Source organism: Chiloscyllium plagiosum, chromosome 24 (assembly GCF_004010195.1).
Source record: "Chiloscyllium plagiosum isolate BGI_BamShark_2017 chromosome 24, ASM401019v2, whole genome shotgun sequence".
Classification (NCBI taxonomy): domain Eukaryota; kingdom Metazoa; phylum Chordata; class Chondrichthyes; order Orectolobiformes; family Hemiscylliidae; genus Chiloscyllium; species Chiloscyllium plagiosum.
This window is the reverse complement of record NC_057733.1, coordinates 21,322,197-21,337,090: the sequence shown is the minus strand read 5'-3', so window position 1 is coordinate 21,337,090 and position 14,894 is coordinate 21,322,197. Positions and strand designations below refer to the sequence as shown.

At 37.7% G+C, this 14,894-nt stretch overlaps 1 protein-coding gene across 3 annotated transcripts in view; it reads left to right on the top strand.

The window, feature by feature from the left end:
* The window catches only part of LOC122562058 (myosin-10), a 159,471-nt gene extending 146,432 nt beyond the window's left edge, over positions 1-13,039 (top strand). For all 3 annotated transcript variants that reach the window (XM_043714526.1, XM_043714525.1, XM_043714524.1), the window contains 5 exons: positions 1,430-1,553; positions 3,208-3,416; positions 5,726-5,834; positions 9,898-10,070; positions 11,114-13,039. In XM_043714526.1, the coding sequence (XP_043570461.1) occupies positions 1,430-1,553; positions 3,208-3,416; positions 5,726-5,834; positions 9,898-10,070; positions 11,114-11,261 (763 nt within the window). In that variant the 3' untranslated portion in view covers positions 11,262-13,039. The remainder of the gene's footprint in view (positions 1-1,429; positions 1,554-3,207; positions 3,417-5,725; positions 5,835-9,897; positions 10,071-11,113) is intronic.
* The last annotated feature ends 1,855 nt before the right edge of the window (positions 13,040-14,894 follow it).

Here is a 14,894-nt window from a genome sequence, read left to right as displayed (position 1 = left end):
CCCCAAATCTTATCTTTTTTTTTCTCTTGTGATGTATTTTCACTGCTACCACCACTACTAGTCTGAGTAGGTGCTCTTTTTTCGGTGTTCTCTTTTGTAAGTCCTGGAAGGACTTTAAGTTCCAGCAGCTTATTTGACTTGGCAGTATTTCAGTTTAGTTTGATTTGGTCCTTTGTCCATGTTCAGACACTTTTCAGTCAAGGTCATGAAACTCTAATCACAGTATAAATCCTAAATACAGAAATCTATTGTACAAATCGCATGCAAACATCTCTCTGGGGGGTGGGGTGGGGGGAAAGAGTGAAGTGTTCTCCATACAACACTGTTCTGCCAAGATCTGTTGGATGAAGGCATATGCCAATGTGTATGAAAATGACATCCCATTGCAGATAAGCAGTTTCCTATCCTCCAGCTATATATCATTGTATCACTTTCTCCTGTTGAAGATGGAAGCTAGGGGTTGTGAATTTTCATAATGGCACTAGCAATCAAGTCTAATGTCATGACAGTCATGTGAAAAGTAAGTTAAAGCAGGCAGCATCAACCAGTTGAGAATCCCACTCTCTGCTGCATTGACGACAGAAGTGGGTAAAAGAAGCTTTCCACCTATTTATCTTGTGTGCATTTTGTTCTCTGACTGCCCATTGGCTAATGTAAAGTTGCCTTAAGGAGAAATGTTTGTACATTAAACCTGCTTGTCAGGGTTTAGTTGTGTCGCACACATCTGTGAACCTTCATTCTTGTGATTTAGTTTTTTACTTTATACTACAAGTGGTACATAGATGCAAGTTGGGCTTTAACTTCTCTGTACGAATGCTCCATTGTCATTTACTTTGGCAAACACCATTTGAAATGTGGAGAATGCAGAATCAATGAGATTACCTTGCTTTGAATCATCTTTGAGTTTCATTTGCATTTCATAACAAGCACTTATTAATCTGAGCATGGGTTAAACTAGAGCAGATGAGCCCATGTATTGCTGCAAATGCTTTGGGCAGGTGAAGATTGTTATGTTAACTTAGGGCAGTGACATCGGTATAAAGTCAGTTATTTAGCTTAAGCTGTCATATTTCTACAATTTTTATGATGCAGGTAGAACATAAAATGCTGTACCAATTTTTTCTTTGAAAGAACTTTTTAACCTGGGTGATATTTTGCTGGCATGGAGTCAACCTACCTCAAATCACATCCCTTCTAATTTTACTTCGTGCATACATGATCATTTCATGCTGAACATGTTTGTTTGGCTGGTGCCTTGTCTGTTAGTATGTTCTGGTTATCTGCACATCACCGGTTCCTGCTGCCCTGTATATCATTTAGATGCCTCAACCTCCAATATCGACTCAGTCTGATTTTATCTGGTTCCAGTGAATGGAACATCTGGATGAACGGAAATCCTCCTTTTTAAAGACTCTGTCTGATTCCTCAGATCTGCTTTATTGGATGAGAAACGTCGCCTAGAAGCTCGTATTGCCCAATTAGAAGAAGAACTCGAAGAGGAACAGAGCAACATGGAGCTCCTTAATGATCGTTTCCGTAAAACTACAATGCAGGTTTGATTTTTCACTGTTCAAAGTTAATCCTATTGCGCTCGGCCTGACTGAGAATTTTCCCACTGGACACATTGTAATATATAATCCATTTTAGTTTTGAGTATGTTGCCTCTTTGGCACTCTTTGTATTTGTTTCTTCGAGTCGTGACAAACTTGCATAATATTTACTAAGCTGATTGATAATTAAATGTATAAACCAATAAATAAACTCGGTATATGCCCAAAGTTGTTGCATCAATGAAGTGGCTGCAGTTTCTCAACAGAAACCAGAGAGCCGCTTGTCAATTAATTCCCATCAGTAAAGTTTCTCATTTAGACTAACTTAGTATTCCTGTAGAGACTGTGAAATACCTTTGTCACATCATCAACTTGTGCTGCTAATGAAGCTGGATACACTTACATTAAACGTGAAAATTTATTTTATTGTATAGCACAGAATTGCTGTACAGCCACCAAGGCGCACTATGCCTTGTCAGGAATTGCTTTGGTCTGCGCATTGTTCTGTGGCTTGGCTGATTTCTGCCGCTTTGAGCAGTATAAACCTCCAACTCTTAAGAGAATTCACTTCTCCACCTGGGAAATAGTTTTATTTTTCAAATAATTCCTAAAGCGGAGATCCAGCGCAAGGATTGTGATTGATTGGCAAGGTCAGATTTTTATGTCAATGAAGTGCTGACTTTATTAATGCCCTGCAGCGATATTAGGCTAATTTAATGTAGCCCCAGTATTCCTTTGAACTTAAGCTAGGGAAAGGCCAATGTACGAACTAACTAACTACAACTCCGACTCCATCCCATTGCAAACCCACTACCAAACTCCCATCCTCCTTTCTCTGGGCTGGATTCTTATTCCATATACTAAAAGGGAAAACCCAAGAGAACAAGAAGCAGTCTATCTTTCATAAAATCTAGAATTTCACCTTTTACGACTAATCTTGTAAAATGGTTTTGGTCTGCCTGAAGTTGATTGGTATGTTGCAATTCTACTTGGTTTAACTGGGGGCAGTGTATGCATTTCCAGAGTCTTTTCCTTGAGCAGTGATCTAGTGGAGTGTTTTGTGTAAGAACTAGGTTCATTGAATTGCATTTGCCTTCTCTAACCCATTCTATTCTGTATTTAGTTAGCCTCTCATCTCAAGTAAACAGAGCAGCCATTTGCAAGGTCAGAGCTTCACCTTTTGGTGTGCGTGTGTGGGGTTTATGTTAACCAAGATATTGCACACCAAACTGTATGTAGATACGTTTTTGAGAAATTAAAGTTTTTTGGAAGTCCTTTACTGCAAGTATTCTGATTTATTTCCTTATACTTTGGATCTTAATATCTGTATTTTCTCATTAAATGATACAATAGTGCCTTGTTTGACTAGCTGCCTTTAAAATTTATAGAAGAAATTTGATACATTCATTTCCATGAATGATGCATAGCACTAAGTCACTTCGCATTTTGCAATAGCAGATTTGATACTGTCCACTATATTTATGTAGTTCCACTGCCTGACCATATGTTTTCATTGATGCATTAAATCGATGACCAAGGAAATATCAACTAATTACATTGGGTCATAGCTAAAGCCAAAGTATTGGAGAAGCATTTAGCAAAGTCTGAGATTTCCAACTCTTTACCCATTTTTGTTCTGCTTCAACTTCCTCGCAAGGTTGAAACTCTGAACTCTGAGCTTGCTAGCGAACGCAGTGCTGGACAGAAGAGTGAAAATGCACGGCAGCAACTTGAACGACAAAATAAAGAACTCAAAGCCAAGCTCCAAGAACTGGAGGGATCAGTCAAGTCAAAATTCAAGTCAACAATTTCTGCACTGGAGGCCAAGATAGCGCAGTTGGAGGAACAACTTGAACAGGAAGCCAAGTAAAATCATTGTGCATTGTATTTTGCGCGCGCACACACATGGCACTTTATGCCTGGTTCCTGCCAGTTTCATATTAATTTTCATTTTAATAACTAGGAATTTGGTCCAGAAAATCTTGTAACTGAGAACCAGTTCCCAGATACCCCCCAGGGCTTGCTTCCATAATCTTGCATTTGGATTGTAAATTGCATTCTTATTGCTTCAAATTTATTCTTGTGTTCTGATCTATTCACTGGGGTGGTCTCGTTAAATGAGCTGCAGTTTTGTGAAGGGAAATATTATGAAGTTTCCTTTATCCATGGGGAGGGTGAGCTAGAAAAATCTTTTTAGCAATAATTGCTAATTGGATGTTTAAAATTTTAATCTAATCTTCAATTAAGATAATTAATGTTCACGCAGCTTGTGATAGCTGCTTATTGGAGCGCTAGCTTTCCCATATGTTAGCAGTGGCCATTGATAAAGGATGGTGAGAAAGGTTACAAAGTTTACAATAGGTATGTACAGCAGAACTGTGATGCCAAATGATTTTTTTAAATGCAGATCTATTTTATCTTTGGTAGCTAATTGACACTTAGTTTAAATACAACATTTCAATTAATTTCAAACAAAAGGGATTTACAAGGATGATGCCAGGGTCAGAGGACTTGAGCTACAGGTAAAGGTTGGGGCTGTGTTTTCTCTAGTGTCAGAGGCTGAGGGGTGACCATATGGGAGGTTTATAAACCATGAAGGACGCGGATAGGCTAAATAGCTGTGCTGTGCATCTGACACCTTGACAAGTGATTTTTTTTTTTCAATATAGTCCAGAAATCTCTGCAACTAGTGCCAGAATTACACTGGAGATTAAAATCAAAATGGTAACAATGTAACATCCTGTTCAGTACATGTTGTCTGTACATAAATTTGGAGATTGTAGATGCATAGCTGTAAAATAACATTGGACGATTCATCAATCAAACTTATTGTTGCACTTTTCATTGGCCATTTCACAATACTGTTAATGTCATTGTCATTAGTGTGTTCTTCAGAAAATTGACTAATCTGAAGAATTTTCGAAAATGCCAAAATTCTTGATGCCCATTTTTAGGGCACTTGATATTGTATTGGTATTGGTAACAGTATTGGTTTTAGGTTTTTTGAATACCTCCAATTTTTTTAAAATCTAATTTGAATCTTATAGTAGAATCTATTTTTGTTTGAGTAAATACTTCACCTTGAACACATCCAATTTACTGTTAGTAATTCTGGACATGTGGTATAGCAACTAATTCTATCATTAATAATCTGTTCTGAAATCAGTTCAATATTTAAAGCTGAACAATATGCCACTGAGCTTGTACAGATTTGCTAATTTTGTTGAGTATCTTTTATGACTTTTATGAGCATTTATTTTATATGAAGGTCTGAACAGGTTAGGTACCACACTTGCTAGAATATGGTGTATGCAATTCTATGTGAACGTGTATCAATACTTAAGACATATATTGGTTATCACAAATATTTGGGATAATCTTTAAATTGAACTGCCAATATTTTGGACCAGTAGCTGAATTTTAGGAAGTTGCTTGGTGATCTAGAACTTGAGTATTGCGAACAATAAACTTACAATTGAAGCTTTTAGTGTTGCATTTGTCAGGACAGACAACCAAATAAAATGTTTACATCAATAGAGGATGCTACTGATTAGCAGATGGATTCTGAGACGTTACTATGGAGAATGCGCAAGGGGACACTTGATATCCAAGCCTTTGTTTAATTTTTTTTAAAAAGTGCACTGCATACTTTTGCAAGCAGGGTTCTGTGTATGTATTTAGTAACTTCAAGCAAGTGAAAATGAGCAACATTGTAAACTCAGCTGATCTCAAATTTGTAGTTTGCATAATTAGTGCATTTGGGATTGTTGGGCAAGTTCTGTCAAATTGCAGAATCCTATCTAATGTTGGGCACTGATGGATTTGTTTGATTAAATGTTCACATTGTTGGCGGAGGGTAACTGCTACCAGATGCATTCCCCATGGCAATGCCTCGACTAATCGAAGCTACTTTCACTTTATTTTAAAAATACAAGGCTAGGGATAAATCTTCATTGGTCAAGGCACTACTGTAAAGAAGGCACCAGTCAGCACAGTCTTCTCATGCAAATATGAATTGTTATTCCCCTTGAAATTTGGTATCTTTGTTCCTGTCCTCATGAGTGCAGAAGAAGCAGCTTCAGCAGCAAGTCTTTTTGTTTCTCCCCTCCAGTCTGTATTTCTATTCAATCTTTCCCCCTTTCATTTCTTAAAGACCAGTGACTTTGTCATTGCAGAGAACGGGCAGCAGCCAACAAGCTTGTTCGTCGGACAGAAAAGAAGCTGAAGGAAGTCTACATGCAGGTCGAAGATGAACGCAGGCATGCAGATCAATATAAGGAGCAGGTAGTTTTTCAGTCTTTGTTCCTCAAAGATTGGGATTCATGTCGAAACTGAATTTTATTTGAATGACGACGAGAAGTGGTGGTGATGTCATGGAGTGTCTGAACACAGAATCCCTACAGTGAGAGAGCAGGCCATTCGGACCATCAAATCCACACTGACCCCTGAGGAGCATCCCACCCAGACCACCCATCCCTGTAACCCTACACATACTGTGGCTAACATATACTATCAGACAACTTAGCATGGCCAATCCACCTAACCTGCACACCTTGGAATGTGGGGAGAAATCAGACCATCTTGAGGAAACTCACACAAATATGGGGAGAATGTGCAAGCTCCACAGACAGTTGCCCAAGGGTGGAGTCAAGCCTGGGTCCCAGGCACTGAGACAGGAGTGCTAACCACTGAGCCACCGTGCTGCTCATGTCTAAAGTATATCCTGTACTGCTGACATCCCTCAACACTTCCTTTATACTATACAATAATAGGAAAGCTGTGCCTTTTGACCTTCAGAAACATGCATAATGTTACATAATAAAGCCTAAAATGTAATTGAGGACTGGACACTTCTCTAGGTCTGGATGGCACTGATTAACCGATGAATTGCACTTTTCTGATTCACAATACTAGACACTTTGGTTGCTGCCTAGTTTTCCCTCGCTCCCCCTCTCCAAATGTATCCTTTGTCACCATGGAAAAGGAAAATCTAGGTTTCCCTTGATTTTTATTCTGTTTTACAATTGTTTTTAATGTGGAGTTTCGACTGGGTTGTACTAGCATCCTCACTTCGATTTTCCTAATATTATCTGAGCCACTGCAAGATACTATGGAATTTTGAGCGCAAGTTATGTTCTGTTACAATTCTAGTTCCTGCAAGCCTCTGTGCTGGTTTTGAAAATGCTGTGTGGTACATGCAGGAGCTACCCCCAAAACTGATCACATCCCCAGGAGAGAATGAATTAGCCTTGGACAGTGTACTAACTCACTTGTGTATCTATGTCAACCTAGGTGCAAGCTCACCAATAGGTACACTTATTTTTTTTTAAATGACTTTTTTCAATTTTGTTAGATTTGAGGCAGTTCCTAACTGGATGATTGTTATTTGGAAAGTAATTTTCAGTAACTTAAAGAAATCCAGCTTTTACCTGATTGATTGACAGATTTAAAATACTACCTTTCTGTAATTAATCCCACTTTCAGTCGCAGTAATCAAACTTACTGAGTTATCACTACTTCAGTATATCAAGAAATATTTTTAAAGCTGTCTTTGAAAATGAATTTGGCTTTAATGCACTGCACAATTACACTGACTCTCAGCCAATTTTTGTATTAATCATAAAGTAAATCAGTTTAAGCAGAACCTTCTGGAGAGAAGTGCTTTTCAGAATGGATGTAATTTGCAGAACTTTGCCCTGAGTGGACAACAAAGGAAGTTAATTAAAAATAATTACTAACAGCCTTATTTTATGCATTCTATTTATTTTGACTTGTAAGTGCCATTATATTCCATAGTAAATGGATACATGCCACAGTTGAGACTAGTTTTTCAATACAAAGAATTCAGTTCAGTTTTCATAAACAACTCTAATCTGAGCCGAACCAAAAAACCCACAATATTAACAGATTTTATTACAGGGCTGTGTGCACAATATAATGTGATGCTATCATGCACTGATCACTTTGAAGTAATGGATGAGAACATATTTTGCAGTTTATGCAGCACAGACTAAACTAATTGAAATTCATTTCAAGATGCAAAATTTTATAGAATAAATAGCAATTCAGATTGGATTTTTCAAATAGATGGCAATATCATTACTGACTTCAGAAAAATAATTTGGAGATTGAGACCTTTATCAGAATTTTTTGACTAAGGTTTTAGGGCAGTATGTGTATTTTAAACACTTGTTCTAGCATATCCCTATGAAATAGAACTAAAATGAATGAAATACGTTAGCTGCACTATTTATTGGTGTCAGGAGGCCTTGAGTGCTACAGCTGTCAATCAGATTAGATTTCAAAAGACTTGATGGGTACCAGATGAACTTTTACTTGAAACAAATTAAAACAGCTGCATCAGCCATTATTTGGAGTACAATCCAATTAGCTCACTTCTAGGAGAAAGTGAGGACTGCATATGCTGGAGATCAGTGAGTGTGATGCTGGAAAAGCACAGCTGGTCAGGCAGCTTTCAAGGAGCAGGAGAGTTGACAGCTCCTTCCTGATGAAGGGCTTATGCTTGAAACATAGACTCTCCTGCTCTTCAGATGCTGCCTGACCGGCTGTGCTTTTCCAGCACCACACTCTTCGATTATCTCACTTCTCCCAATTTGTATGCTTATGCATGAATTCCCAAAATCAATAGCCACTGTTGAAGGGAACCATAACCTAATTAGCAGAATTGAAATAGTTGATTGTAAAATCAGACAACTCAACTTGGTTATTCAAGATTTTAAAATTGATTAGTTTCTGCGGAGGAGTCACTGGCAGAAGCCCAGGACAAACATGCTAGAGCACAGGCTTAGTCAAAATTTGATTTGATAGCATATTTGCCCAAATGGTATAATTAAAAACTCAGGCCCTTGTTTGTCACAGGTTTGTAGAAGTCATGCAGTACAAACCAACTGAATTAATATTTTGAGACTGTTATAATAGCTAATGGGAGCAGCAACCTTTTGACTAAGATCAGTTCCAAGAAGTTTCTTATTAATTCCTTTTTATTGGTCACAGTCAGACATTGACATTTGTAAACCACATTTGGCATTTGCATTACTTGATCTGGTTGTCTATTACATATCAGACTGTACAATCTCCAAACACCGATAAGAATGTAATTGCTAGGAACCAGATCATCGATCCTGACGAGCTGGCTCCAACAGGTTTCAATCTTGTTCAAATTAGGAAGAAAACTCTGCGCAAGAAATAAATCAGGTTGATATATGAATATTGCTACAGGTTGGTACCACTTGGCAGTCCCTCCCTTCATTGCTAATGTGGTCAGAGCTCCCTAATAAGGGAAGGCACTGACACAAAGTGAAGGACTGTGGAGGATCTTTTAAAAGTGTGTAACCTAACAACTCTGTCACTGAGAACTTTACCATGACTTCAGGACAGGTGTGAATTCTTGTCCAACATAATGGTAACCATGCTTTGTTTAATTAAAGAGCACAATGCCTGAACAAAGCTTTGGCCCATATTGGACAGTAAATACAGATGTAACATTTAGCAAGTGTGATTTGAGCTGCATTGAGCTAGACTGAACATCTTCACTTGGCTGGCCAATGCACTTGTCTTCTCAAGCACAGACATTCATTTCTGACATCACTGGTATTGACAAGTAGCATTACACTGACAGTGATGGCATGACCTGGAAGATGTTAGATGAGCTGACTGCTTTATATGTCACCATGTTTTCCTCCTTGCAGTTACTGTCAATTACCAGGGTGTGACCCATTTACTACCATTTTATCTTATCATTATCCCCAAAAATAAAACTGACTCCTACGTAGCCTTGGGTGATTTGAGGCAGGTGAAAGTAGGCAACACAACACAGCTTGTCTTTGTTCAATTTGTGGGATTGATTTTTGATTTTCAAGTAGCTGGCAGTTACATTGTGAACTGGCTCCACAAAAATCTAACTGGAAGAGAAAGCCAGCAATGATCAATCACAAGTTCTTACATTTGACAGCAAGAGACTGGCAACCTGGGCATAGCATGTGCCCCAGAAAATTGTAAATGAGGTACTAACTGCATAAATAGGGTTTATATTTGCATTCTATAGTAACCTCTAGGTAGATGATACTCAGTGCTCTGGTTGGAGGAGTAATAAATTTAATGTATTGAGACTGTGTTACAGCTCTATGTTCAGCTTAACTCCTCCTGTGATCACACCCTTCTGCATTTTGAACTTTGAAGCAAACAGAGCAATTGCAGTACAGGCATTTGTGGGAAGTTAGTCTCCTTGGCAATAGAAAAGTGTTGCTGTAATCACTTATTTGATGTCTACACCAGATACTATTGTCTTTTTATTAACATCAATTGAGTTGCCAATTATTATTTCCAGGTAGAGAAATCCAACTCTCGCATGAAACAACTGAAGCGGCAGTTGGAGGAGGCTGAAGAAGAGGCGACACGTGCTAATGCAGCACGTCGGAAACTCCAGCGTGAACTGGACGATACCACAGAGACTGCTGAGGCAATGAATCGGGAGGTCAACACTCTGAAGAGCAGGCTTCGGTAACATGGGCTTTCTCGGATACAAGTCTCTGTTCAACAAAGTTTTTTTTTTAATTCTTCTTTGGTTTTGCTTGGGAAATAGATGAACTCCAGATGGAGTTTGGATCACTGCTTTAACCACAATTTCTTCCACACTGAGCCTGTGGTTCAGGGCCACATTGAGCAGTTAATATTGTGGCATTGCTGACTTGCTAAATATTGTAATAGTTTAAATTCCAGTTCTGGGTCATCACTAAGTGTTGTCTGTGTGCATATAAATGTAAATGAGGTTTTCACTGCAGACAGCATCTTGCTTCAAATCCATTCAGTAGGCCAGTAGTATGAGGTACTGTCACCTGATTTGGGATATGCACAGCAGCATTGCTTAATAGATTGGGTGGAAAAAAATGACAAGTATTAATTCTGTCATAGCCTCCCAGTTTCTGATGCTTTTTAACAGTGTAAGCAGTGCCATATGAATTGTAGTATTCATGGTCAAGTTATAAAATCATCCAATGGGATGACCAGCAAGGGGTTTCATGCACTTGAACCTGTCACCGTTGTAGCATTTGCATTTCCCACTGTCATTTTTTTTAAAATTGTACTTGAATGAGATTGCTAATTATGTACCAAAATGTTAGCAACTTAATGCTGTGAATGCCCTTTCCCACTATGGGCCACAGGAGTTCGCCCAACCTCCTTGCAGAAAACACAATTGGAAGTGATGAGGAAGAGACCTTCATTCCATCGGTACAGGCAACTGTCCTGCCCAGATTCTGTAGATGAGCCCCAGTAACCACTGAGCTCTTTTTGATCTAAGTGTTAACATCAAGATTATTTGGTAAAAAGCCAGATTCCTCAATTAGGTTTAATTTAATTTTTGCTAGTTTTCAACATAGCACATCAAATAGATGAATGCAAATCTGATAAACCCCCTCTGGTGCCAATGTAAATAATTGTATCTAGTTCATTTTCAATTCTAACAGAAAATGGGTACTGTAATCCTATGCCATTGCCTGGTATTTTGCACTGTACTTAACTGCTGTTCCTTTTGTTTCCTCTAGGAGAGGAGGAAGTGGTCTGACATTTACAACTAGTCGAGCAGGAAGGCGGGCACTGCAACTGGAGGGCACTGCCCTTGAACTCTCGGATGATGATGTTGATAGTAAAGGGGGTGATATCAATGAAACACAAACAAGCCAGGGAGAGTAGAGCCATTTTGTAGTCAGCACAGAATGCCCTTCTCTGATTTCAGAGCCTCTGAACATTAGAATGATTTCTCAACTGCTGACTTCTGATTCTCTCTACTCCCATTTTTATTTTTTTTAAACTGGCAAGCTAGAAATCATATAAATCTTTGCTCTCTTTGGTCTTAATTTTTTTTGTCTCAACATATTGCACCCTGCACATTGTATTCACACAATTGCTTTCCTAAATTGTCTTTTGGTAATCAAGTACTAATTTGAGCACATGTTGACTGTTGAGACAACACCTGAATTATGTTATCTTTGGAAACTTAACTGAATTCCAGATATAATTAAGATAGGATTGGGAGGATTCTTGTATATTACTATGCATGTTACATGTACAAATAAACATGTATTTCCATATAATTTTGTGGGTAATTAATCAAGTTATTAGTCTGCAGCTGACTGCTGTATTAAGACCAAACTGTGACCATTGCTGGATCTGTGTAAGCAAATTTTATAATGAGGAAAGAAATAAGTCTGAAGATTGCGGTATCTGGTTAGTTTGACTAATTAAATGTGAGGATTGACTCAGACTGTGTTAGTGCCAACATATTTTGAGTAATCGGTGATTACGGATCATGTATAGGATAGCAAATAACCCCAATTTAGCTACACAAGTACCCTTGAAGTCAGTCATAAATGTAATTTCATTCACTTATTTTTGCAATAAAGATTTCTAATATGCATTCACTCATGCTGCCCAGTGAACTTGTTAGGAACTTAAAATCTTTTTTCAAATTGCTAGAGGTGACTTAAAGGTAGTAAGGGCCATTGGTGTTCAGATAATTTGCACAAATCATTTTGAAGTACAACTTTTAAGTGTTCAATAGCTATACTGGAAATCAAAATGTTGTACTTAATGTGTTTATGGTGTTTGAACTATTTGTCTCATTTTCTCATGTAGCTGCTTATATTTCTGTACACAGTGGATGTCAGTATTTCAGAAGCTTGTTCTGACAATATTAAATTCCTTGGTATCAATTTTCCACTTTTTAAAAAATGTGGATGAAAACTGGCTTTTATAGGATGGACCCAGAAAGGTTGCTGGCCTTTTTGTATTGTCCCACTGAGCACGAATGAACAGCGTTCAGCAATGTTCTTGTTAGCCATAACCTGATCCTACATTCCAAATTTTCTCACCCTTCCAAATTGTTTTCACCTCACCAATGTTTTCTGGTGTGGGGTGATGTATACCTGGTCTTTGGAAATTTATAAAATAAATATTTGAAACAGTCCCCATAAGCTACCAGATGCTGTGTTTCAAAAGCATACTAATAGATTCCTATCAATTTTTGTTTGACCCAGATTTACATCTGGAGTCCTATAAAGAGGTTTCAGAAAGTGCCTTAGACATGGCTTATAATTTGATTACAAGAGCAAGTATCACAGTTGAAACCATATAGTACATTATGCTGAGTTTATAACCATTAAAATGGTTTTATATTTTACATGCAGCTGTGCTTTATGCCTTGTGCAGCCCTTGTGATCAGACTATGATAGAGGGTTTAACTCAGTGTTATTGAATATGTACCTTGAGCCTTCTGTACCAAGCAGGAATTTCTCAATTTCTTCTGGTTTAAAGCTTTAACATCAGTTTGAAGTATTTTTACTGTACTGGCTGTTGACCACCAGGCGCTGTTGTTCTCATACCTTTGTATACCTGTGTTTCTAGACAGTTATACCATTCTCAATAAATTCCTTTGGAAACAATTTTTTTAAAAAATAAACTTATTAAATGCACTTGTTGGTTGTTGTTTTTTTTTGCAGGTTAACACCTTTTTATTGTTTTAAATTTTTTATAATAAAACTTTCTCTCCATCTCAAATATTTTACTTAAATGAGGTTTCCTCTTCTGTAAAATGTTCCTAGTGTGTAGAAAAGCTATGGTTGTGCAGAATAGGTATGAAAAAGAGAAAATATCTTTGCACTGAGCAAGTTTTTAAGGTCAGTTAACTTTGTTTTAATGTTTGTTTCGAGAGCTCAGTGCTTCCAAAGTGAGATGTCAGTGACTTCCCACTGTTCTTTTACTGATGTAAGTAGATGTGGGTGTTGGAAAAGGGCAAAGTTAGACTCCTATTGTAATGACCATCCTCTTGTGTAGGAATTGCTTGCCACTCTGCAGGCCAAAACAGGAAGAATGTCTGTTTGAGTAAGGTTAATGAGCAGCTGCCAATGTCTGTGCATAAATGGCAGCCTTCAAAAACAAGAGAATTGGCTCCCTCATTTTGTTGAGACTATTTACACAATGGCATGGTGAAGCAGCTAGCTAGTGGCTAAAGATTGTCGATTTAAGGAATTTCCTCCTTTTATCAAGCTTTTTATAAAATAAAAATTGACATACTTTTAGCATCTTTGTTTCATGTGTGTGAATTATATTCTCAACCTCTAGTTAATGTTTATCTAACAAATAATCAAATTGTCCTTGCATGCTGGCATTTGAGCAATGCAGCTGTAACAGCTTTGCTGCCTTGGTTCACATTTTATTTTCAGGTTTGAGTATTGTGAATTTGGGAGCTTAGAGATAACAAAACCCACTGAAAATAGGTGTGGTGATGCACTTTGCAATATGGTTACAAAATGATGCACATGTTCTTAGAATTGATCATTTTTAGGTTGAGTTTCTGTTCAATTATCAAATTACAAACATGTCAGTGTAATTTGACAATTGAGAAACTGTTTTGTTTTACTGCTTCCACTAAAAAAAAATCCCTTCTGCCATGAAAGATTGCACTCTAGCAATGTAGTAGTCTACAGTATTTTCATTAAATATAGGTTTGAGGTCATTCTGTTGAAACTTCAAAGTATATCCAGCCTGGCATTATTTCTAAGTCTGGTGAATCTAACTCATCCCTTCCACAAATACTGAATTGAATGCTGGGGAGAGAGATGCTTGCTTATGTTCATCAAGTAAATATCTAAATTAAAAACTTGCAATGTCTGTGTGTAGTGATTACTAATGTGGTTTCCAATAGCATTTGATCACATCTAATCAATGGAAGTATATGGAGTCTCAACTTGGTCCAAGTAATTTTTGTTTAGTTTGGGAGAGTTCAAAGATGCCTGACACCAATGGATACAACCTGCATGCTAGAGGAAGGGCAAATTTGGTCAATTCATTGTACATGTGGTTGATAGAGAAGTGACAATTGTGTCTACTTAAATTGAATAATTTCAGTCCTCCTAGCTGAAATGACTTTTTTCAACCCTCCTTTTGCAACATGTATTGAGACTTAAGATTCCAATATAAAAGCTAGTTAGAAAGAATAGGAAAAATGACTATAGTTATTTCACAAGTGATACATCTTCAGAGACAGATGTCCCATCACCTTTATTTTACACAAGCATACTACATGCATTCTGACCAGTTAGTTCAGTGCCAGTCCCTATAGGCAGGAGACTGAATCTCCCTGTTTCTGTCAGACAGTTTAACAGCAAGACCTTAGGACCCAAACTGGCTATAAACTTTGTTTTATGAACTGAATGTATGTCAGCCAAAAACCTGGTGCAGTCAACCGAGAAGGTAAAGAGCAAGGCATCTGAACTACTACTTGAGTATAAAACCAAAGTAATGAGTAATCATGTGTACATGATGCAA